We start from the raw sequence: 26,731 nt of genomic DNA, 5'->3' as shown, positions 1-26,731 counted from the left end.
AAGATGGGACATGCCACAAAACTCGCTGCCGTAAAAATGGCGGCAGGCGCGTATGCATCGGGTTGGGATTGCATTTTGTATTTTTTAGGGCTTAACCTCCCCCAACTTCCTCCCGCTGTCGTGGGGTGGGGGGGGTGGCGGTGAGGTTAATATCGAGGCCACTGTCTCAGTCAGAAAATCAAGGCCTTAGCCAAGGGAGAAAATATTTTTTTAAAATAAAATTGATTAAATTGACAACTGTTTGGCATAAACTTTTTTTTTAAATTGTAATTATTCAACTGTTTACATTACATGAATATTTTAATCACTGAATATGTTAATGTACAATATTCATCCCAATGTGTATAAATAGCACAGGGTTGACAAAACATTGCTTATAACCAAACTTAAAAACAACTGTAGCTGCACAAAATAGTTTAGGATTAAATTATTGGGAATTTATTGACTGTATAAGCAATCTGCATCTCTCAGATTTCTACATACGTTAACACTTCAGTGTGGCACAGCCACCGCGCTAAGTGGGACAGGGTAAATACAGATCTAGCAGTCCAAAACTGGCATTAGCAGCATCAACTTGTATACCATCTCAATTTGTAACCTCATGTTCTGGAACATCCATCACTCCTTTATCACCGTTAAGCGAGGAAACCAACCCTGGTTCAATGCAATGTGCAGAAGTAGCACCAGGCCTACCTTGGAATGAGGTACCAACTTAGTGAAGCTACTACACAGGGCTACCTGCATGCTAAACATCAAATGGAGCAGCACACTTTAGACAGAGTCAATGTAGGGAATCCCAGCAGCCAGTTTGCACATAGCAAGGTCCAACAAACAGCAATGAGATAAATGACCAGATAATTTTCTAATCTTATAGAGTGGATAGGAAGGACCTATTTCCCTTAGCAGAGGGGTCAAGAACCAGGGGGCATAGATTTAACGTAATTAGTAGAAGGATTAAAGGGGAGATGAGGAAAATAAAATTCACCCAGAGGGTGGTGGGGTTTGGCACTCACTGCCTGAAAGAGTGGTAGAGGCAGAAACCCTCATTACATTTAAAAATTACTTGGATGTGCACTTGAAGAGCCGTAACCTACAGAGCTATGGACCAAGTGCTGGAAGGTGGAATTAGGCTGGGTAGCTCTTTTCCGACCGGCATAGACACGATGGGCTGAATGGCCTCCTTCTGTGTCGTAAATTTTCTTTGATTCTATGATTCTAATCTGCTTTGGTGATGTTGGTTAAGGGATAAATATTGGCCAGGATATTGGGGCGATCGCCCCAGCTCTTTTTCACACATGGAATCTTTTACATCCACCTGAGAAAGCAGATCCTCAATTTAACGTCTCCTCTAAAAGACGGCACCTCCAAAAGTGCAACGCTCCATCAGCACTGCACTGAAGTGTCAGCCTGGATTATGCGCTGAAGTCTCTGAATGGCGCTTGAACCCACGACCTTCTGGCTCAGAGGTGAGAGCGCTAACACTGAACCATCTGTCTAAAAGGGAAGTATGGTATAAAATACAACCATTTTTCCACATAAATGTTCCATTCTGTTAGTTTCCATGCCTTTATTACAACAATTATAAATATGCCAGATCCATACAGTGGACAAGGTATGACCAAAATTGGCTGAAATGGACAAACCGGGCTGGATTTTACCTGCCGAGACGAGTAGGGGGCGGGACTGCTGCCTTCCAGGTTCTAGTCCTGCCCCCAGCGACGTCCGACGCATAGACGCTATTTTCCCCTGATTGGCCTTGTTAAGCCCGCCCTGTGGGCTTGCCGGCCAATTAAGGGAAAGCCGGTGTCAGATGACATCAGTTGATAACGGTTCATCTGCTGGCTTTTTTAAAGTGACATGAAGCTTTTATTTTTGACAGATGATCTGTCAGCATTGAGGTGCTGTCTAACACTGACAATCACTGTATAAAGGTGAGCCCTTGCACTTAGGCTCTCCAAAAAACAGATGGCAGCTGTAGGTGAGAGTACAGAAGCGATCTGTCACTTCTCCCAATGAAGTGAGGGCACACAAACACTTCAAAGCTGGTCACCTGCAGGAAAATCTAAACACATTAAAAATGACTTTCCCAACATTTCCTTACCTCTGATACTCACCAGTATCCCATTGCATCCTTCACACCACTTCTGCAGCTGTCATCTATACAGAAACATAACAACAGACCCACAGCACGTCTCACTTACCCTGGCAGGGTTCGCCGACGTCGGGAAGCCCGCAGCAGAAGTCTCAAAATGGGAAAAAGCCTCTTAACTGCCTAACTACTTGTTAACAGGCAGTTAAGTGGTTATAATTCTCTTCCCGCCGCTAGGAGTTGGGTCGCTGCGCAAATCGAGGAACCGACTCCCGGGAAGATTGGTTGGAGGCGGGTTGGGAGTGGGTTCGGGACCCGTTCCCATTTTTTTGATTTTCTCCGCAGTCTCACCTCCAGACCCGCCTCCTCAGGGCTGGTAAAACCCAGCCCACCGTGTCTGTCCAAATTAAAAAATGTTCACATGTGTATTAAAACATTTCCTGCCACTATTCAAGGAATAACAAGAAAGTTCTCGCTGTGTCCTGGCCAACATTTACTCCTCAACTAACACCATTAAAAACAGATTATCTGGTCATTTTTCTCATTGCTGTTTGTGAAGCCTTGCTATGTGCAACTTGGCTACTGCTTTTCCCACATAACAACAGTGACTGTACTTCAAAGGTAATTGACTGTGGAGTGCTTTGGGTCATCCTGAGGATGAGGAGGCCACTGTATAAGTACAAGTTCTTTTCTTTCTATGATTCATTGGTTAGTCTAAATAGGTATATTAGTTTGGACAAACAGTGCTTCATGCACGTTTATCGTTGATCCAGAGCCCAACTCCTGACTCCTCTCTAGGCCCCAAGTCTCCACAATCCATCAGCAGCCATCAGACAAATCGGACAAATCAAATCAACAGTAATACATCTGTTATAACACTGTACTTATCTTAAACATATAAGCCTAGAAATTCAGTGGGCTGCGCCACCAGTTAGCGCCTAAAGAGGGCACTCAGTGGCTTTAGCGCCACTGGCTGCGCCTCCCGTGATATTTAGCTGGGGCGCTAATGGCAGCGTTAACCTGTTGCGCTGCGCCGCCTCCGATGACACCTGCCAGCACCTCCGTCCCCGGCCTCCTGATCGCCCCCCATGGCATTGCCGGCTGTTTTCCGAGAGCCCGGCACTTCTCCTCGGTGCTGGGCTCTTTTGCCAGCACTCGCGATCTCCGATCGCGCTAGTGCAGGCCCCTCCCCCTTAAAAATGGGAGGAAGGCCTGCAGTACCGCAGTGCGCCATGCCGCAGCGTGTGGCTCTGCGGCACGTTGCGTTGCGATATTCAGTTTCAGCGCCCTAAGAGGGACGCAGAGCGCCTCGAGCCTCACCCCGTGTCCCTCTTGGGGCGCTCAAGCTGAATTTCCGGCGGTCGCTACTGCTCCAAACGCTGCGCTAAATCTGGCGCCCAGGTGAGCTTGGCGCCCTGTTTGCGGCTCCACCCAATTTCTCCCCCATATATTTTAATGTCAGGAGGCATCCCTGGATCCACCATATAATTTGGTGTTGTCGAGGCAAAAAGACATATACTGTGCAGAAGTGAGTGTGAAGCTTTCCTGCACAGCATGCCAACATCCTAACAATTAGGTGCTGAAGTCCTAAAAAATTGATCTTAGCGTGTTAAGACAGGAAAGCTTAATTCTCAGTCTCGGCCAAACTATCAGGATTAGATGCCCAGCAGGGCTTAGGCACTTCTTGTGAAGGAAAAATACCAGTGAGATTCAACATTGGGTCTTGTGATAAAGAAAATAGGTAGCGCTTTTAGAAGCCTAAGAGAAAGTCTCCCAGCCATCTTCCTCGTGGGGGTGTGCCAATGGCAATATGACAGGTGGAAGACACTAAAAGAAGAGAAATATAATAAAACAGTGAAGTAAAAGATCTGACTTTCGCTCCTCATTCAGGGAAAGGTATGAGGCATTATCCCTTTGTCGTCTTTTTAGTCTGATTTTTAAAACTTGAAATGTTTTGGCTATTTTGACACAAATGTTGCTACATTCATTAAGAAAGTTAACAAAAAGTTACAATATTTAGAGAAATTAGCGCCAGGTCAACCTGACATTTATTTTGAAATTTCATTTAATCACAAAAACACTTTTTGGAAGAATCAAACCAGCAAATACCACTTTGCGGTACAATGAACTAATTCTAAGAAATATTAGAGCCTCAAGATCTGCCATCAACCAAAAAAGGACACTATAGATCATGTTTCAGTTTTAAAAAGAATCAATTTTAGCCACACAGACAGGACGGTCCCAGGTTTGATCCCCAGTGTGTGCGGAGTTAGCTGACATCATCTGAGGTGACGGTGCAGGGAAGAGGGGCAGCTATCAGAATTAGTCTCAGTGGCCCTGGGTTAGGGAGGGTAAAAGATCAGCCAGAGTTTCTGTGTCTCATCACTATTTAGTGACCTCTAATGGAAAGTGCACATGTGCCGATTTCAAATGAGAGGACAGGATCCAGTTTTGCTGTGATGGCCCCTCCCCTCCCCTCAACCCTACTATAAACAAACAGCACTCACTGGCCTTAGCTCACAAATGAAGACTGATCACTTTGAATGAGGTCCTGGAGGGCTGCGTTCCCCGTGGACATCTGATAGACTGGATTAAGCTTTACTGTGATCCTCCCGTAGTTGAATAGCTTATCAGCATTCATTGAGCAGGCACACGGATGAAAAATGGGCACTTGGACAAGACACCGAAAAGTGGCCACCCACATAGAATTGTACCTCATCATGAATTAGCCCCTTTAGAAAAGGGGGGGAGGGAAACTTCCGTGAAATATGCTAAAATATAGAATGTTAAATTATAACCAGACTATTATTTTTATGGAGCAGTCAATTCAACATAAGGGAAATAAGGAATACAAGAAAATGTCTATAAATACAGTGGAATCCTGCTATGTGCTGTAGGCTGGGATGGCAATATAACAGGGTCCGTATACCAAGAGCTACCTAAAGCATTCTGTTTCAGCTATCCTCTCCTTAGCAACCCGTTTCTATACCATTGGAGCCTCCCCCTACCAAACCCTTAATTTTTGGGGGTTTAAATGCTTAAGCATTTCAGAATGTTTCCTCTATGCTTCCATAATGTGAGTGACTGAGTTCACAGTCGCTTGAGTTGTAGTAAAATATTACCAGAATCACATCCGGCGTTAAAGCTTCTGGTGGTTTTGCACTATGCTCGCGATTCTTTTGAAAAATTGATGTGTGGGAAGATATTGCTTTCATATGAGGGATCCAGTTCTATTTGTCAGCCTCTTCTTTTGTGCCCCATGATGCTTACAGGAAAATGTACAATCATTCTCTTTTGTAAAGTTTGCTGTGCTATTTTCATGAACAGCCAAGTGTTCTCATTTTAAACACAGAAGGAAAATTCTACAACTTCAGCTCTGTGGTAGTGTTTCTGCACCAATATTAAAAAAATGATTTGAGAACAGTATGAATTAAGACTGTTCTTTGGTTTTATACCTTTCTCTAATTCTACATCATAACTTTCCTCCCTAAAATAGTGCAGAACATCAGTCTGGCAGATGTTTTATGACATAACAGGTGTGTGTCTTCAAAGCTGAAAAAGACGTTCAGTGCTGAAAGGGGTAATTATGGCAATTTATAAGTTCCCCCTTTGGCTCAGCTGGTAAGTGGAATAGCCAGTATGGAACTGAGCCATTCAGACAAGGAAGGTCCCAGGTTTAACTTTCCGATCTGTGTTGAGTTAGCTGGCAAGAGCCAATAGGCATGCTACAATTGCTTTTCAGTATCACTGCTCTCGGGAATGAAAAAAATCAGGCAAATTTGAATCAGGCAAAATTGTAACTCCTGACCACTACGGAGTGGAAAGCAGGCATGTGTGGGCATTAGGCGAGAGCAGGATCAGACATGGCTGTGATTTTGCCCCACTCCCCAGGTCATGTTGCCTGCTGACACTTGGAATTAAAATTGGGAAGATGTAAAACGGGCTGCCGACTCACGATCACCCGTTTTACACTATCGCACAAAGTCAAGATCTTAGAGTCTAGGCTAAAGTAATGGAGACAGCTAGTGTCTGTAGAACTGTGCCTCCATTGTGCATCCAGCAGCTCCAAGAGAATGGAAGAAAGAATTAGAGAGCGGAAAAATAATTACTGCAAGTTACGCATTGTTTCTATAGAAAAGGGCCTGTAACCATTTAAACTGACTGTATAATCATTTGACTATTTAAAATGGTTGTTGATGTTACTTTCTACACAATTTATGACAGCATTTAGTCAGCATCACCACACTTTGTAATTATTAATTTAGCCAAAAAGAAATGACTAAATATGACCCTAATTAACATTTCTATGAGATATCACGAGTTTTCCTCTGCTAAATGGTGTAGCTTTTTGATTCCGCCCTTGTACTGTGTGTAATATCAATGGAACATGAAACTGCCCAAATGGGTTTCAAATGACAAAATCCAGGAAATATTTTTATTTGAGTTTTCCCCCTCCCTCCTAATTTTGCACCTCCTCTCATGACTTGCTTTAAGATATGGTTGCATGAGCTGTTAGTTATCCTCCTCTATCTTGTCCAAATGGTCACATGCAATAACTGGGGTGAGGGTGTGGGGTTCGGGCATCACATCCAGACCTGAGTTTCTCCTCACCCAACATCTGTACACGCACATACTTTACAGTAGGGATCGCTGCATGGGGTGGAAACCATGACCCAGGAGCAATGTAGCACTCAGATCATGATCTTGGCTAAGTTCAGGACATTTTCCTAACCTGTTTTCCTTAAAAGAAATGATTTACAGTTTATAAATGGATAAAAATTGCATGTATGTTATTTAGCTATTTAAACTGCAGTCCTACATATATTTTAAGTACTGAAGCAGTTTGATAAAATAAATTGCACTTTTTAACAGAGAAAGGTTTTGTTTCTTGAGTAAATAACATTTGTAAATATTTAGCAATTTAATTCAGAGATGCAGTGCTCAAAAGCCTGGGAGTTAAACTATATCATCTGGACTACAATAGCTCCGATCGTCTAAGGGTCATTTTAAAAATGGAAAAGGCCAATGTGGAGGTTATATCAAAGAACTGCACATTTCTTTAATCTGGCTGTAGCCACATACTTACAAAGTCACATGCCTCAGATGTATTTTTTTCTCTCTCTCTTCCTGGGTCTGTTTCTTAAAGGCTTTGTGCTGCTGCCAAAAGTCACTTTGCCCAACCCTCAGCAGTCAGATTAATGGGCAATCGATACCCAGTGCATTGCGGAACCATTAGCATTGCAAAAAACAGTTATTCAGCTGTCTCCTGTGACAGCTATCTCATGAAAGTCTTTCCTTCCCCTTCCCCCCTTCTAGGAGATGATTTCTGCATCAAGCAGCACTACACAAGGGATAAAAACCATGCTAATGTCATTTTGCCGAGTGTGCATTAATAATACAGTTTTGGCAGGTAGCCATTATTCCTACCAAGAGATGTATGATCGCTATCACTGCAGACTGACATCCAGATGGTCCTGAAAGGGCCCAAATCCCTTCGCAACTTGGGCAAGGTATCTGATGTCACCCAGTCCCAGACTAAAATATGTTGCCTTAATGCTCAACTGTCACATCTCCCTTTTCGTTCTTGTTCTTTAACCTTTATTTTACTCCTTTGTTCTTGTGCACATTGTCCTGGGCTTCAGTCTGAAACTGTTTCCATGGAAATCACTCATTTATCTTCGAGGATGTATTGGCTTTTTAAAAAATAAGCTGCATAAAGTAAGGGATATGAAAATGCATCAATTTGATAGCAGATGACATTTTTGTAGTATTCTTTTAATGAAAAACATTAAATCAAAGTCATGCCTGGTGCAGTGTCTCTTGCCATTCATTGCGTCTTGTGTTTCAGTTAATTCATTACAGAACTGATGACTAGATATAGCTCATTCATCCTGTGTGCATGATCAATTTGTTATACATGCCAAACATTTATAAGTATTTGATGGATAATAAATTGCACCTAACTATGAGGCTCATTTTGCCTTTTTAAGGGCTTAGTTAAGTAAAATCAATATTTCATCATATTTAATTGTTTGTGCTTTTTTCTTAAAGGAGACGTGATCCCACTTATAATGTGGGCCTGCCACGTAAGCTGTTATGGCCAGTTTAGATTGTGTTCTTCTATAAAAATGCTGCTGGCACTAAAACAACTCTATGTAGATTGTCCCATGCTTTCTGTCCAACATCCTCCCCTCATGTTCTGAAAGAGCTTACTCTTGCTCGGGTGCAATTCTACGGGGACTGCTAGCCCTCCAGTACCCCACCCAAGTGACGATTCTTTTGTGTGAGCCTAGACAGTGCTCTTGGAAAGGCTATTCAACAATACAGGGGATCAAAGCCAAACACAATCCTGAGCTTTAAAGTACACTTTCTAACAGGGTTCGCTGGATAGTGAACAGCAGCTAGAACCCTTGTTGATTCTTCCCCTCTTTAGCTTAAGAGGGCTGAGCTAAATTGTAGCTCTCCAACTGCTGCTCTGACTAAAATGTGCTAACTCAGCACAGACCACAGATCAGCCGGTCTGTGTGGTTCAGTACCACAGTGGGTGATACTGAACTATTTACCTATATTTATCACAATTATCCACAAAGCCGTTAGAGGAATTCTATTTATTTTATTAATTCACGGGATGTGGGCATCACTGGCGAGGCCAGCATTTATTACCCATCCCTAATTGCTCCTGAGAAGGTGGTGGTGAGCCGCCTTCTTGAACCGCTGCAGTCCGTGTGGTGAAGGTACTCCCACAGTGCTGTTAGGGAGGGAGTTCCAGGATTTTGACCCAGCGACGATGAAGGATTGGCGATATACTTCCAGGTCAGGTCAGGATGGTGTGTGACTTGGAGGGGAAATTGGAGGTGGTGGTGTTCTCATGTGCCTGCTGCTCTTGTCCTTCTAGGCGGTTAAGGTCATGGGGTTGGGAGGTGCTGTCAAACCATGGCGAGTAGCTGCAGTGCATCTTGTAGATGGTACATACGGTAGCCATGCTGCTCCGGTGGTGGAGGGAGTGAATGTTTAAGGTAGTGGATGGGGTGCTGATCAAGCGGGCTGCTTTGTGCTGGATGATGTTGAGCTTCTTGAGTGATGTTGGAGCTGCGCTCATCCAGGCAAGTGGAGAGTATTCCATCACACTCCTGACTTGTGCCTTGTAGGTGGTGGAAAGGCTTTGGGGAGTCAGGAGGTGAGACACTCACCGCAGAATACCCAGCCTCTGACCTGCTCTTCTAGCCACAGTATTTATGTGGCTGGTCCAGTTAAGTTTCTGGTCAATGGTGACCCTCCAGAACGTTGATGGTGGAGGATTTGACAATGTAATGCAATTGAATATCAAGAGGAGGTGGTTAGACTCTCTCTTATTGGAGATGGTCATTGCCAAGCACTTGTGTGATGCAAATGTTACTTGCCACTGATCAGCCCAAGCCTGAATATTGTCCAGGTCTTGCTACATGCGGGCATGGACTGCTTCATTATCTGAGGAGTTCTGAATGGAACTGAACACTGCAATCATCAGCAAACATCCCCACTTCTGATCTTATGATCAAGGGAAGGTCATTGATGAAGCAGCTTAAGATGCTTGGGCCTAGGATACTGCCCTGAGTAACTCCTGCAGTGATGTCCTGGGGATGAGATGATTGGCTTCCAACAACCACAACCATCTTCCTTTGTGTTAGATATGATTCCAGCCAGTGGAGAGTTTTCCACCTGATTCCCGTTGACTTCAATTTTACTAGGGCTCCTTGATGTCACACTCGGTCAAATGCTGCCTTAATTTCAGGAGCAGTCAACCTCACCTCACCTCTGGAGTTCCTTTCTTTTTCATGTTTGGACCAAGGCTGTAATGCAGTCTGGAGTCTGGAGAAACCCAAATTGACCATTGGTGAGCCGGTTATTGGTGAGTAAGTGCCACCTGATAGCATTGTCGATGACCCCTTCCATCACTTTGCTGATGATTGACAGTAGACTGATGGGATGGTAATTGGTCGGATTGGATTTGTCCTTCTTTTTGTAGACAGAACATACCTCGGCAATTTTCCATTTTGTCGGGTAGATACTGGTGTTGTAGCTGTACTGGAACAGCTTGGTAGAGGCACGGCTAGTTCTGGAGCACAAGTCTTCAGCATGACAGCCGCAATGTTGTCAGGGCCCAAAGCCTTTGCTGTATCCAGTGCGCTCAGCCGTTTCTTGATATTCGTATTTTAACCACGACAGCACATCCATTTAGGCTCCATCTTTGGGCATGAGTAAACACTTACTGGAGACTTCTATTCATGATTGCATCAATATTTTTGTATAATTGTTAGTTCTATTATCATTTCTTTAGATCTTTGCTTCCTACTTTACCTCTTCTAATTCCAAATTAGTGGGAGAATCCACCTCAGCTCCAAAGGTAAGCTAATCAAGCTGCTGGATATTTCCATCGGTGTCATTTTTAGGTTTTGGGGACTCCATTTCCTCGCCCCTCACTCTAGCTACTTTCCTCTCCTTCCCACAGACAACCCAATTGGGCAAAGACTGAATGAACCCAGTCTTCAGGGTAGGCTTGAATGGAAATATCAGTAAGATTGAGTTTCAAAATTGCCTCTCACTGTTGAGTTTCTAATGGTTCAACATTGTATCTGTCAAACAGATTTAATGGAACTTTGAGAAAGATTTCTGCAGGGATTCAGTGTACCTTTTAAAACCGTAATTACATGACTTAAGTATAATCCTGTGAAGATTATCTATCTTAAATCTATCTTAAATATTTATGTGTAACATATTAAAAATGGTATGCCAGTGTGCACAGACATCACACTCCAGATATCACACACCAGAAATCACACCGTTACAGACAGAAAACCATTTTTTTAATGAGAAAGAAAACCAGATGAGCGATGTTCTATGCAGTAGGAAATTCTGAAAAATCACTCCTTCTTTCATGAGGCTTCCACTGTGTATGTTTCTTAAAGGTAAATTCCACCTTCAAGGCCCAGGATGCAACCAAATATTTTCTTCTCTTCATGGCTGTGGCCAATTCTAACCCAAGTGTTTCCACGTTCACCCAGAGCATGCTTGCAGAGTTGAGATGAAGCACCAGAGGAAGTTTGGGTGCTCACTTCTTGATTTCCCACGGGTATAAACCCCTGCATGCTCTGCGCAAATTGCTCCCAGAGAGCTCCGGGAGAGGAAGATCAACCCTCAGTAGTGACCCATATGAATAATTTCATTGTTTAACCAAAATGTATCTTAGGTGCACTAAAAACATTACATTTTTCTGTCTAAGAAAAATAATTAAATGACGCTACTGTAAAAGAAATACAATTTACATTTTACAAGGTGTAGCTGAAATAAGAGACAAAAGCACTCACATGTTGCCAGTCATCCAGAATGACTGGCTTGTACCTCAGGAAGTACTTGAGAGGGATAGAATCTGGCTCAGGCCATGACAATGGATTCCTCCATTTAACTTCCAGTCTGCGAGGGGAGTCAGCAATTTTATTTACTTCAATTATCTCTGGAGGATCTGGTTTCACTAGAGAGAAAAAAAAATCAGTCTAATAAGCATTTGCTTTTTGCATGTGGTTACATGATGTTTGAAAAAAAGGTTCATTTCAATGTCAACCCTTAAGAACTGAAGAAACAATTTTACACCACATTCAAAAATAACACCAGAGGACAATTTTCATTCTCTTCAGCATCTATTACTTTGTTGCAATCTTGGGTGACATGACCAACGTTCCCCCTAAGGTGTGAGGCCGCACAGCGATTGGGAAGTCCGCACGGGCTGCTCGTGAGCTGTTGCCGCTGGAAAAGATACTGCGCAGCAAAATTAAAGGGACGGCGCACGAAAAAAAAATTAGAGGGAACATTGGACATGACCACCTTCTCTGGTGCTAGCGTATTGCACAGCACGTTGTTGCTTTTAGCTCCAAATAAGCTCAACATTCTCCTCTGCTACGTGTTTCAAAGGGATTATTTGGTTGGTAGGTGAACACGTATTTTATAGACGCTTTTGCATTTAGTGCTTCTGTAGCTCAGGGCACAGAGGACCGATGTCCGAGTGCCAACTCTCTAGGTTTACACTGCTGAAAATCAGCTTTCTTTTGTTGGTTTATGATTCTACTGTCATAGGAACAGGAGTAGGCCCTCAAGCCTGTTTGCCATTCAATTAGATCATGGCTGATCTGTATCTTAACTCCATCTACCCGCCTTGGTCCCGTAACCCTTAATACCCTTGCCTAACAAAAATCTATCAACCTCAGTTTTGAAATTTTCACTTGGCCCAGCCTCAACAGCTTTTTGAGAGACAGTTCCAGACATCACTCCTGAACTGCCTAGCTCTAATTTTAAGGTCATGTCCCCTTGTCAGGCTAAGGGAGCTGATTTTAGCATTGTAAATACACAGGACCAGCTCATGGTCCTAAGCTAAACAAGCACCAAAATAAAGGTCCCTTAAATAGATAAAATCTTAGTGAAGCACCAAGGCCCATAAGTGTAGAACATCACCAAGGTTAAAAATTAGAAGAGAAATCAAAGTAAGTCAAGATGTTAGGGGCTATCTTTGGTCTCCAGGGTGATTCTGGAGTAGTGGGCAGTTTTGGCAGAGGAGAAGGAGGCTCGAAAGAGCTTGATGTGGTCCAGTCAAATCTCATTTATTTTAATTAGTTTATGGGATGTGGGTGTTGCTGGCAAGGCCAGAATTTATTGTCATCCCTAATTGTCCTTGAGAAGGTGGTGGTGAGCTGCATTCTTGAACCACTGCAGTCCGTGTGGTGTTGTTAGGTAGGGAGTTCCAGGATTTTGACCCAGCTACGATGAAGCAATGGTGATATATTTCCATCTCAGGATGGTGTGTGACATGGAGGGGAGCTTGGAGGTGGTTGTGTTCCCATGTGCCTGCTGCTCATGTCCTTCTAGGGGGTAGAGGTCGCGGGTTTGGGAGGTGCTGTCGAAGAAGCCTTGGCAAGTTGCTGCAGTGCATCTTGTAGATGGTACACACTGCAGCCACGGTGTGAATGTTTAAGGTGGTGGATAGGGTGCTGATCAAGCAAACTGCTTTGTCCTAGACGGTGTCGAGCTTCTTGAGTGTTGTTGGAGCTGCACTCATCCAGGCAAGTGGAGAGTATTCCATCACACTCTTGACTTGTGCCTTGTAGATGGTGTAAAGGCTTTGGGAAGTCAAGAGGTGAGTCACTCGCCACAGAATACCCAGCCTCTGACTTGCTCTTGTAGCCGCAGTATTTATGTGGCTGGTCCAGTTAAGTTTCATGTCAATAGTGATCCCTGGTATGTTGGTGTGGACTGGGGTGGACAAATGTAAGAAGTCACACAACACCAGGTTATAGTCCAACAGTTTATTTGAAATCACAAGCTTTCGGAGCGCTGCTCCTTCGTCAGGTGAAGTGGAGAGATGCATAAAGACACAGCTTATATAGTCAGAGACTAATGCCAGATGATTACAGGTAATCTTTCTAACTGCCATTTATCACACCTCGGCAGAGAGATAATCACAGCAATCAAGGTGTGAATGGTGTCCAAACAGGTTAGTCAGGAAAACATTACATCAAAGAACAATGAGGTGGGGTCACAAGGGGTCAAATGTTGCAGATGCTGGGGTCTGTATGAAAAACAAAAAGACAAAAAATCATTTTTTTTGCCGGAAATCACAGCAGGTCCGGCCGCATTTGTGTAGAGAGAACAAGCCAACGACGACTCGAGTCTGGGTGACCCTACGTCAGGTGGGGTTACATGTAGCGTGACATGAACCCAAGTTCCGGTTGAGGCCGTCCTCATGAGTGCGGAACTTGGCTATCAGTTTCTGCTCTATGATTTTGCGTTGTCGTGTGTCTCGAAGGCCGCCTTGGAAAATGCTTAGCCGAAGATCGGAGGCTGAATGTCCTTGACTGCTGAAGTGTTCCCCGACTGGGAGGGAACACTCCTGCCTGGCGATTGTTGCGCGGTGTCCATTCATCCGTTGTCGCAGTGTCTGCATGGTGTCGCCGATGCACCATGCTCCGGGGCATCCTTTCCTGCAACGTATGAGGTAGACAACGTTGGCCGAGTCACATGAGTATGTACCATGTACCTGGTGGGTGGTGTCCTCACGTGTGATGATGGTATCTGTGTTGATGATCTGGCATGTCTTGCAGAGGTTGCCGTGGCAGGGTTGTGTGGTGTCGTGGTCGTTGTTCTCCTGAAAGCTGGGTAATTTGCTGCGAACGATGGTCTGTTTGAGGTTAGGCGGCTGTTTGAAGGCGAGTAGTGGAGGCGTGGGGATGGCCTTAGCGAGGTGTTTGTCGTCATCGAAGACATGTTGAAGGCTACGAAGAACATGGCGTAGTTTCTCCGCTCCGGGGAAGTACTGGACGACGAAGGGTACTCTGTTGGTTGTGTCCCGTGTTTGTCTTCTGAGGAGATCTATGCGATTTTTTGCTGTGGCCCGTCGGAACTGTCGATCGACGAGTCGAGCGTCATACCCCGTTCTTACGAGGCCGTCTTTCAGCGTCTGTAGGTGTCCATCGCGTTCCTCCTCGTCTGAGCAGATCCTGTGTATTCGCAGGGCTTGTCCATAGGGGATGGCTTCTTTAATGTGGTTAGGGTGGAAGCTGGAGAAGTGGAGCATCCTGAGGTTGTCCGTGGGCTTGCGGTAGAGTGAAGTGCTGAGGTGTCCGTCTTTGATGGAGATTCGTGTGTCCAAGAATGAAACCGATTCTGAGGAGTAGTCCATGGTGAGTTTGATGGTGGGATGGAACTTGTTGATGTTATCGTGTAGTCTTTTCAGTGATTCTTCGCCGTGGGTCCATAGGAAGAAAATGTTGTCGATGTATCTGGTGTATAGCGTTGGTTGGAGGTCCTGTGCAGCGAAGAAGTCTTGCTCGAACTTGTGCATGAAGATGTTGGCGTATTGGGGTGCGAATTTGGTCCCCATGGCTGTTCCGTGTGTTTGGATAAAGAACTGGTTGTCGAAGGTGAAGACATTGTGGTCAAGGATGAAGCGGATGAGTTGTAGGATGGCGTCTGGAGATTGGCTGTTGTTGGTGCGGAGTACTGAGGCTGTCGCAGCGATGCCGTCATCGTGGGGGATACTGGTGTAGAGTGCCGAGACGTCCATCGTGGCGAGGAGTGTTCCTGGCTCAACTGGTCCGTGGGTGCTGAGTTTCTGTAAGAAGTCTGTAGTGTCGCGACAGAAGCTGGGGGTTCCCTGTACGATGGGTTTCAGGATGCCCTCGATGTATCCAGAGAGGTTCTCACACAGGGTTCCGTTGCCTGATACGATAGGACGTCCGGGTGTGTTGGCTTTGTGTATCTTTGGGAGGCAGTAGAAGTCTCCCACGTGGGGTATGTTGATGGTGGGGGATTTGACGATGTCATTGAATATCAAGAGGAGGTGTTTAGACTCTTGTTGGAGATGGTCATTGCCTAGCAATTGCCTTGTGTGGTGCGAATGTTACTTGCCATTTATCAACCCAAGCATGAATGCCATCCAGGTCTTGCTGCATGCGTGCATGAATTGCTTCCTTATCTGAGGAGTTGCGAATGGAACTGAACACTGCAATCATCAGCGAACATTGCCACTTCTGACCTTATGATGGAGGGAAGGTCATTGATGAAGCAGCTGAAGACGGTTGGGCCTATGGCACTGCCCTGAGGAACTCCTGCAGCGATGTCCTGGGTTGAACCAATGTGCATCAGATATGATGATGGTTAAACCAATGGTGCATCAGATATGCTCACGTCTGAGTACCTTGAACTTGAGGGAGTGAAGATGGCAGACATAACAAGGGGAATGACCAAGATAGGAGAGAGTAAAAGTTTTGCCAGGTACAAGTGCGTCAAAGGTAGAGGCGAGGGAGTGGTTGTGCAAATTAACAGCTGCAGAACTATCATGGTGAATAGAAGTTCCAAAGGCTAGGAAGTTGGGATTTTGAAAGTGCAGTTGTAAAAGTGGCTTAAGAAGAACTTTTTCCAGTGGGTGGTTGTGGAAGGAAATAGAGTTGAAAAGTGGTTGGGGGATGTGGGGTATGCAAGGAAGTGGTCAGAGTTGCCTTGTCAGTGATTGAGACCATGGGAGTACAGAGATCATGAGAGATGGCAAGGTTAAAGGGATGTCTGTGAATATGGGCAGGAGAATTTAAATGGAGGGAGTGATTCTTCAAATACTGAATGAAACAAATTTTGGGCTTGTAGAGGTTTAGAAATGAGAGAGCTCCATTTGAAACTTTCCTTCACGTCCTTAAAGTCCATGAAATAGCCAGACCGTGCATCAGGAGCCAGACTACTATTTTTTGTGTCACAGGAAATGGTAAGGTTGAGTGTCCTCATTCACTGATTGGAAAGGTGAGCAGCACACAGCTGCTCAACTAGGGGTGTTTGGAAGTCCTTCATGGACAGAAGAAAAAGTGGCTACAAAGGATGTTGAGCTCCAATGGAAGTCATAACTCCAGTATGGTAAAATTCATCAATTCCCTCCCAGATTAATTACCTTACTTCTGGCAAGATGTTTGGCCTTTTCTGGGGCCTCATTAGGACTCATGGCAGCTATCAGCCTTTTAACCGTCTAAAGGGCAGAATGGCCAGGGTAGCCCAGAAACCTCCCCCTGGAAATACCTGCCTGACACAGGAGGCTGGGCAAACAATCCACCCATGGCACACCCCACTGGAACATATCCAGTGTTAAAATATGGAGGAGAATTCAGGCGGAATCTGATTCTGCCTCATTTTCCAGTCCCTTGACCGTTCATCCACCCCAGTTGCCCCTTGGCCTGGACCGGAATTTATAACCTTTAATCTTTGTAATAAGTTTCTTATATAGCACTTTATAAAATATTAAATGTTTTTAAAAGTTAAGATATACTGCATACACTAAGCAATTCCCTTGAAGAATTCTATTTAATAATAAGTGGCATCTGTCCATTACAAATCCAGTTGAATGTAGATTTAACAGCTATTCAACAGCTATCCATGCCACTGCAGAGCCCTTGGTCAGATCCCCAGATGCCTCACCCAACTGAAATGGCTGTCTCTGCCCCTGCACATCCGCAGGAGGAGCAGATTGTTGCGGAGCCCTCTAAGGCTTCCAATCCCAGAGGACGCCCGCCAAAGGTGTCTAAGCAGGTGCAGCAGGGAAGTGAGCAGGCTATCTCTACATCTGCTGAAGCCACAGGGGAAGCAACACATAGAAGCAAGCATAAGCTGCTGTGCAGGATATCTACCCTGAGAGGTGCCGGGGGAAGGCCCTGAGAATCATCAAAGATGCGAGCCACCCCAGCCACAACCTCTTCGCCCTGCTCCCGTCTGGTAAGAGATACCGAAGCATACGGTTTCGTACCAGCAGGTTTTGAAACAGCTTCTACCCCCAGGCCATAAGACTCATGAACGAATAATTTATTATTATTTATTATTGTTGTTTTTATTTATTATTACTGTATTTCTATTAGTATTTTTATCAGTGCTATGCCATATTTATTCCAATGTTGGGAGGACTCGTAAAAATCAACATTTCATTGTGCAGTACACACGTTTGCTGCATATATGACAAATAAAATTGAATTGAACTGATAAGAGAAGAGTCACAAGGGTAGTCACTTGGGTGATTTCATTGTATACCAATTTACGTTTGTGATGTTTATTTCTAGTGTATTAAAGTTATGCAATGTCAATGATTGCCCTATGTGTGCTCAGAATTGGAAGTGTCACAGTGAGGGGTGAGGGCGCCTTTCATCTGCAGTGAAGGTGGGGAGAGTGATAGGAATGCATAATTCATTGTTCAGATGCTGTATTGTGTGGAATGGAGATCCTGCCAACCCTCATGTGCATGTGCCAGCCACATATATGTACAGCGTAAAGTTAGGCGAATCTGGCATGGATTAGTCCCTTGCCTGACGGCCAGCAATGAGGTTGTGTGCTGGTAACACTGGGACAGCCGCCTCCACCAGGTGTTCCTCATCCGCAGCCTCATTCGGCTCTTCCTCCTCCTCCTCTGAGGATGCTGTGCGCTGTGCCACTTGTTCCTCAGGCAGCAGTAAGCCACGCTGCTGTGCGATGTTGTGCAAGGCACAGCAGACCACGATGATTCTGGACACCCTGGCTGGTGCATACTGTAGGGCTCCAGCAGATCTGTCGAGGCATCTGAAGTACATTTTGAGCAAGCCTATAGTTTGTTCTATGATGCTTCTGGTGGAAATGTGGCTCTCATTGTAATGCTCCTCAGCTTTGTTTGATGGCCTCCCCATCGGTGTCATTAGCCGTGTTTTCAGGGGATAGCCCTTGTCTCCAAGTAGCCATCCGGAAAGTTGGGTTGGCGGATTGAACAGCTGAGGCACAGTGGGCTGCCGCAGGATGTACGAGTCATGGCAGCTGCCAGGGAACTTTGCGCACACATGCATAATTTTCTTCCTGTGGTTACATACCAGCTGCACATTAAGGGAGTGGAAGCTCTTGCGGTTCACAAATGCAGCTGGGTTGTGATGGGATGCCCAGATGGCCACATGTGTGCAGTCAATGACGTCCTGCACCCTTGGGAAGCCTGGCATATTGGCAAACCCAACCGCCCGCGCGGTTACACTGCTTCATCCGTTAAGAAGTGGATATAATTGGCCGACTTGCCAAACAGGGCATCGGTAACCTGCATTATGCAACTGTGTGCGGTGGATTGGGAGATGCCGCTGATATCTGCAGATGAGGGCGGTGGCGACTTTGACAGCCACTGGTAGAGAGTGGCCACCCACTCCTCTGGGCTGCAGGTCTTGGTGTAGCATTGTGCAGATGTCTGCGACCACCTCTCGTGAAAGTCTCAGCCACCTTTGGCACTGCTGCTCAGTCATGTTGAAGAAGCTCATCCTCTGCCTGTAAACACTGTGTTGGGGGTATCTCCTGCGGCGCGGTGCAGCCCTGCTTTGACGCCCTCTGCCCTGTGCAGCATCAGGTGGCTCAGGAGAAAGAAGGCGCTCTTGTTGTTGCTGCTGCTGCTGTTCCTGGTTCTGCTGCTGCCACGGCTTCTTGTCCTCTGAATCTGAGGACCAGGATGAGAGAGTATAAATGGTTCCCATGCTGCTGGTGAAAATGTCACTTGAGGATGAAATGTTACAAGCGCTCAGTCTAAGTGGAGAGAGGTTATTCCAAGGAGGTCACAGTGCATATAGATATCACAACACACACTTACAACCTCAATACACCTGAAAAATGGCTTCAAAATCCTGCAATCAGAAAGTTCTGGCTTTTGAAATTGAACTGATGCGGCAGGTTAGCTTTAATGCTGCAGTTGCAGCTGTGAATTATTCAGCTTGTTGGAAGACCCGACACAATCAGCTGGCATGTTTGTCAAAAGCCATGGAACACGCTGAAAATGTTGCAAAATTGAAAAGTCCTCTCAAAATAGCATTAAACAGGTTAACTACCTTAACTGCCTCTCCCGCCACTTGGTGTCGGGTCTGATCAGGAGTCGCAGACCCGACACTTTGGAAAGTCATGTGGAGGCGGGTTTGCTGCGGGTTCACAACCCGCCACCAATCATCTTGGATTTAACTCCTGACCTGCCTCCAAACCCACCCTCTGAGCGCCGGCAAAATTGCAGCCAATCTGTGGGAACGATGCTATGTGTAATTATTGATTATGGCAAAAACTATCAAGTCTTGGGATGTCATAGATGTTTTGCTACTGATATGATGTCACTGATAAGCAGCAAACACTGCTTCAGGCTCAAGTGGAGTATCAACGCCGACATGGACTGGTTGGACCGAATGGCCTGTTTCTGTGCTGTATATTCTATGTAACACAAAATCTTCAGAGCAATTTACTTTTACCTAGTTCTCATTTTAAATTCTGTAAGCTAAAATATTTGGACTAACAGCATACTTTTTAAATTTTGCCAACTGAAACACTGTTCAAAAGTTCAAGATCATATGATGAAACACGTCATATTCAATTTTATTGCTAAATGTATGTTGAACTTCTGTCAAGTGTTTTCTTGCAGTGCATGATGTCATAAATTGGACAGATAAAGCAAGGGTCATGGCTAAGATTCAGCATGAGATAATCAGTGGAATATTCAGTTAAGAGCCAGGGTAGTAACATGAAACTAAAAACATTTACAGTAGATGTTCAGGATTTTAATATCTTGAATACTATAGTCTTACAAGGGCACCATGATCTTTTCTAATGCTGTCAAGCTCTAGGAGCGGTTAATACACTCTTCCAAAGATTGACAAAGTCAGATCATGAACTTTCAATTAGCTGAAAAAGATAGGCTGCGATTTCCCCTAACTCGGCGGGTCTGTGACGGGCGACGTCGGTGGTGGGTTTTGACCCCGCTCCATCCCGCTGTCCAAAATTATTTTCCTCTGATTGGGTTTGTTAAGCCCGCCCAACGCATTTGCCAGCCAATTGATTACGTCATTTGATGACGCGTCATCAGCCGGTTTTCTTAAAGGAGCCATGCGTATTTGTGCTGTCAGTGTTCTACAGCATTGAGGTGCTGCAAACACTGACAAGCGCTGCACAGAGGTGCAGGGCTGCACCCAGGCTCTCCCATGACTTCCTCAATGTGCTTATGGAGGGAGTCACAGCATGGAGGGAGGTCTTCTTCCCTTCCAGTGGGCGGAAGACACCTCCCCAGGAGACCAACGCAGCCTGGTTGCACATTGCACAGGAGGACACAAGCAGGGATGTTGCCAGGAGGACCAGGCTGCAATAGCACAAACCTTTCAATGATCTCAGTCGATCATGAAACGTTAGTACAAAACCACACTCAACCTCATCCTGCTGTGCCACTCATCACATCCCCATCACTCTGCCTTCCCTACCCTACTCCTGCACATCCTTACTCACACTGCACCTCCACCCATCCCTCTCTATCTACATTATCACTTCCCCATCTCACTAGCCACCCCGCTCACTCACCCTCATCCTAGTCCAATCATACCAACTAACAACAGACAAGGGTAGGCACTTGGGTGTTTTATGCAATGTTCATGTAAAGTTTCTGTTAATGTGGTGTCAACATTGAAACTTTTATTTTCAACACTTTGCGTTCTTGGACAGATCTGTGTGCACCTTTGGAAGTGGTTTAGTGAGTTGCAATGAATAGTGAGACATAACAGTATCCCCCGTAATGGTGATGAGTGTGAAAGAAATAGCTTGGGCATTGTAGGGATGCTTGATGTTATTGGTGTGGGGCGGTGCCAACCTGGTGCATCATGTGGCAGCCAGGGTGTACAGTATTAAGTAAAGTAAATCTGACCATGGTGAGGCCAAGCAACAATGTGCTCGGGTGCTGATACCCTGTGTCCTGTGCAGCATCAGTTGATTGTGGAGAAGGTTGGTGTTGTTGTTGGTGCTGCTGGTGTGCTTGGTGCTGCTGGTGTTGGGGCTGATTGTTGTGGGATTCTGAGGACCAAGGTGAGATAGTTTCAAGGGCACCGATGCTGATGTAATAGATGGCAGGCGAAATTAAGATGACAGAAGTGATCTGTTAATGGTGAGAGGTTGTTCCAATGAGGTGACACTGGATAGAAAGTATACTCCAAACACTTGCAACCTGCATAAAGCTCAATCTGTTTTCCAAATGCTTTAAGCAACAGCTTCTAAGCTTGGAAAGTGAACAGCTGTGAGATGGGAGCTTTTATAGCACATTTTCAGCTGTCAAGAATGATATGATTCTATGGGCATACAACTCCCGACCTGCTTACCAGATGTGATCCCTGAGCAGCGTGGACCCCGTGGGTGATCTCGTAAAATGTAAAGATGAGCTTAAAATATTTCTTAATGGGTTGTTAACAAGGTCATAATGACCTGAATTGCCTCCCCCGCCACTGCTTGTCGGGTCTGTTCAGTGTTGACAGACCAGACATCTGGGAAAGGCGCGTGGCAGCGGGTTGACAGCAGGGTCCTGCCACCGATTGCACCCGCTAACCCCCCCAAAAAAAAAAACCAGTGTCTTTGAAGGTTCTGAAACTTAATTTATTAGACAAAAAATTGTTGGCACAAAAACTGGCTAACATATGTGGAAAAGGGTAAACTTTATCTGAGGGTGCATCTGCTTACATGTAAAGGATATCAGTATTCAAAGAAGAGCAGCAAGTTCCCCTGGTATTCTGGCCAATGCTTCTCTCTCAACCAACACCACCAACAAAATAGATTAACTGGTCACTCATCTCATTTGATACTTGTGGGGCCTTGTGGTGCACAATTGACTGCCACATTCACCTACAAAACAACAGTGACTGCACCTCAGAGGTAATTGGTTGTGTTGTGCTTTGAGATGGTTTGAGGGCTTGATAAAGATATGGTTGTTTATATAAAATTAGAAAATTATAAATATGACATAGAATGGGGAAGAAAATTTGTCAGAGTGGGCAAAAGTTGTGTTTAAGTGTATATTTTAGCTACATGGGGTTAATATTAAAGTAATATGGCTATTCCTAGCTTTACTGCTGTAATATTAGTGTTTATTTTGGAGTCACAGTGCTAGTTGAAAACAACTGGTCAGGCCATGGAGGCAAAACTTTCCTGGACCTGCCAGCAATCTAAGGGTTAATAAGAGGTTTTTTTCCAACTGTTGTTTGGTGTGGGATATCAATTTAAACAGGGCAATTTCACCCAGAGCAAAGAGACAAAATTCCTATGGTTGTAATCTCGGTCATTATGCCAGGATTGCAGCTAATGGTGTCCTCCAACACTGACCCTGCCAAGGCTTGGGAGAATACCTCATTAACATGGGCGCAAGCACCACTACAGGGGCACCTCTAGACCCACATACCCCATGTCCACAGAAATTCACTGCTCTGGAGAGAGGAGGGGGAAGTTTGGTTTGGCATCCCCGATCTTGTCAACAGTTCTATTGCACCCCTGAGTAAGAGGGTCAATCTGAATTATTTAACAAAGTATTCAGGGGTCAAAGCTGCTTGCCTGGCCTGCAACCTATCAATTTGATCCACATAAGCCCTTGTGGAGGCTGGTACCCCTCCACTCATTTAGTGTACCCGCCACCACAATTTTAAATAAACAACCATATCTTTATCAAGCCCTCAAGCCGTCTCACTAGGATGCTAGCTTTAGCTTGTCCCTAACCTTACATTTAAGCAGACAATACAAATGGAAGACAGATTGAAGTGGTTTAAAAGAAACAAGTCATGTTTAGCTGTGCAAGCAAGCTGCAAACAAATCTCAGCCAGAGTACCTTCTGAAGCAAAGCCATCAATGCAGAGAGATTGTCATTGATAAACCAGAAGTCTGCAACAGTTGTGAGCATTTACCCCATCCCACAGAGATGTGTGCCTTCCTAGAGACGCATTGTGCTACAAGTGCCAGAAGAAACATAGAAACATAGAAGATAGGAGCAGGAGTAGGCCATTCGGCCCCTCGAGCCTGCTCCACCATTCAATGCGATCATGGCTGATCATCCAAATTCAGTACCCGGTCCCTGCTTTCTCCCCATACCCCTTGATCCCTTTAGCCTTAAGAAATATATCCAACTCCTTCTTGAATATATTTAATGAATTGGCCTCTACTGCCTTCTGTGGTAGAGAATTCCACAGGTTCACCACTTTCTGGGTGAAGAAATTCCTCCTCATTTCTGTCCTAAATGGCCTATCCCTTATCCTTAGACTGTGACCCCTGGTTCTGGACTCCCTGACAAGCCCAATCATCCCAATCTCTCCTCATGCGTCATTCCTGCCATCCCAGGTATCAGCCTGGTGAATCTTCGCTGAACTCCCTCCATGGCAAGAACATCCTTCCTCAGATAAGGCGACCAAAACTGCACACAATACTCAAGATGTGGTCTCACCAAGGCCCTGTACAACTGCAGCAAGACATCCCTGTTCCTGTACTCAAACCCTCTCGCTACGAAGGCCAACATACCATTTGCCTTCTTAACCGCCTGCTGCACCTGCATGCTTACCTTCAGCGACTGGTGCACAAGGACACCCAGGTCTCGTTGCACTTCCCCTTCTCCCAATCTATTGCCATTCAGATAATAATCTGCCTTCCTGTTTTTGCCACCAAAGTGGATAACCTCACATTTATCCACGTTATATTGCATCTGCCATGTTTTTGCCCAATCACCCAACCTATCCAAATCAGTGCATTTCCAGTAGTATGGCAGAAACAGAAAGCAGTCAACCCCATTCAAGAGAACGAGCAAAAATATGCACTCCTGAGTAAAACAATAAGACAGAAATTGTGGACAGAAATTTTGTTTGTTAATAATATCCCCATTGAGTTCAAGATCAACAGGGGAAAGACTGTGACATTCATTCCAGAATCTTGGTACCTGGAAGATCTAACAACAACTAAGAAACCATCACCAGAGTTATTGACAACAATTCTTAGTATGGACCAGGAATGTACATGGTAAGTTGTCTGAAAAACAGGAAGTAGAGGAACAAGAAAACAAGAGGAACAAGAGTTCTGACGAAGGGTCATCGACCTGAAATTTTAACTCTGTTCCTCTCTCCACAGATGCTGCCTGACCTGCTGAGCATTTCCAGCATTTTCTGTTTTTATAACAAGGAATCTATGTTGTGCCAGATGTCCGGTAAACATTAATAGGTTACCCAGTGATTCAGTCTAGTGTCTAGAGTTGATGCAGTAGAAATGGAAAAGCCAAATATGAAACGAATCATCCTAAAATCTTTAATAGGCTGAGCAAGCTTTCTGGGGAGTATCAAATAAAAAAGAAGCCTGATGCAATCCTTCCTGCAGCTTTGTTCCATGGGTTGTATCCATGCCAATGCTACCAGAATGAAAGAGGACATTTTCAGGATGGAAGGGCAAGAAATAAGTTCTTGGATAAGAGCATCCACAAACTGGCCTTGAGTATTGTCAAAGCTCCAAATATCAAATGGCAAGTTACAAATTTGCATAGATTTCAGTAAACTAAATGAAAGTGCATGATCTGAGAAATATGTATTACCATTGGTGAATCAAACAAAAGTTATCTCCAAATTGGACCCTAATTCAGAATTTTGATAAACGTTAATTTGAAATAGTCAGCCTTGCTAACAGCATTTATTACTTCAAAGGGACTGTCATTTGGAATTTCCTTAGCACCAGAATATTTTTAATGTCACAGTTGTAAGGATTTGAAGGCATTGTATGCCAAAAAGGATGCTAACAGTGTGTGTGTGTGGAAACCCAAACAGAACATAATTATTGATTCAAGACAGTCCTCAAGAAACTCCAAGACAAAGGAGTAATAGTCAATTTCTCTTAGTAAAAAGTCACTTAAATCAATTTATCTGATAATTACTGGATAATTCAATTTTTTAGTACTAGATTATAAGGAGTACACTGTACACTAAATGAGAAGTCTGAATTCTCATAGACCAATGTGCCATTCTCAGAATGTGGTATGTTCATCAGGAGTATGATTCAGGCAATTACTTTCCTCAGTTAATGATTGACCTGGAATTTGCAGTTGTAATGTCAGCGAAACTGTCAGTATTTGCCATCATTACTCTGTAAAACTGACAGCAACTTCTGGATACCACACATGTGCATTTCAATGGGGAAATCCTGAACTTGCAGTCAGTGATGCACTGTTCCTCCACAGGGTGCACTGTTGCAGTCCTTGCATATGCAATCAACACAGAATCAGTGATTTGACATAAACTTCAGCTTTTACACTCTATTCTTGCTGTAAAAACCATTAAAAAGTTAAGTCTTGCTTAATGAGGTGTAACTGATTTTTTAATGGCGTACTAAGTCATAATTACTGCTAAACCACCTCTTTGGCCCTGAAAACTAATTTTATATGTGGAGTCTCATTTCCTATATTACATGATAAAATTTCCATGATTTTTGAAATAATAAAAATTACTTTTTTTTAAGTTGTTTATGATATTTTAGTTTCTACCTTAACCCCATGTGTATGTATTTTGCTTTCTGTAAAAGTATTAAAAAGTGAATGATAAAACCTGCTTTTTACTTCCTAGTTTGCTGTCTGTGAAAATGCTTCAATGTGATTGGCTGCTTAGCCTGTTTGATGATATCACTGTTGCTGGACGTTGGAGATCCCCTATAGGTGACGCCAGAATGAAATTAATGTCGGCGAAGGTGAAATTCACACCACAGAGATTGCTAGGTTCTTGTGGGCAGCTTTCTTCAACATCAGCAGCAAGCGCCGTCACTTCGCCGCTCACCGCAAAATCCGGTTAAGTTCATGGCATGCCTAAAAGAGCAAAGCACACCGAGATCTGCAGGGTAAAAACAATTCCAAGGGACCATGTCCCTGGATTCCAGTAGAAATGCATCACCAATTTTGTGCCTTTTGGATTTCCTCTTCAGCCTTTCAAGTGCTTATGTTTTTTATTCCTCTAATACAAGTGGATTAAATATTCTTTCAGATAAAGGCAAGGGTGTAGGGATATTTAGGTTGTAGGACTATGCTAATGCATTATGCATGTTCATGGGACCCAAAGAGTCGAGCGGTTGGCCCCTCCAGACATCAGGGAGTTATGGGCAGGGAGCTGCACGTGCAAGCATGGGGAGCAGATGTTCTCTTCATTCTTTTAATTCAAATTCACTTATATGTTACTCTGTGCATCTGAGATTAAGAATCCACAACACTACAAGTAACAGCTCTTACAATGGCACCAGTCCTTGCTAAAGGTGCTTTTATACTGTCATTTGTTTAGTTTAGATTGTGGGAGAGCGGTGTATGTGTGC

At 44.4% G+C, this 26,731-nt stretch overlaps 1 protein-coding gene across 2 annotated transcripts in view; it reads right to left on the bottom strand.

The window, feature by feature from the left end:
- cntfr (ciliary neurotrophic factor receptor) overlaps positions 1–26,731 on the bottom strand; it is a 346,559-nt gene that overhangs the window by 64,421 nt on the left and 255,407 nt on the right. For both annotated transcript variants that reach the window (XM_085974105.1, XM_085974111.1), the window contains one exon: positions 11,434–11,597. In XM_085974105.1, coding sequence (XP_085830231.1) covers positions 11,434–11,597 — 164 coding nt within the window. The remainder of the gene's footprint in view (positions 1–11,433; positions 11,598–26,731) is intronic.

Source organism: Somniosus microcephalus, chromosome 2, assembly GCF_052327205.1.
Source record: "Somniosus microcephalus isolate GS21.2 chromosome 2, FLI_Smic_1.0, whole genome shotgun sequence".
In the NCBI taxonomy this organism is placed as follows: domain Eukaryota; kingdom Metazoa; phylum Chordata; class Chondrichthyes; order Squaliformes; family Somniosidae; genus Somniosus; species Somniosus microcephalus.
This window is presented reverse-complemented; position numbering and strand designations above follow the sequence as displayed.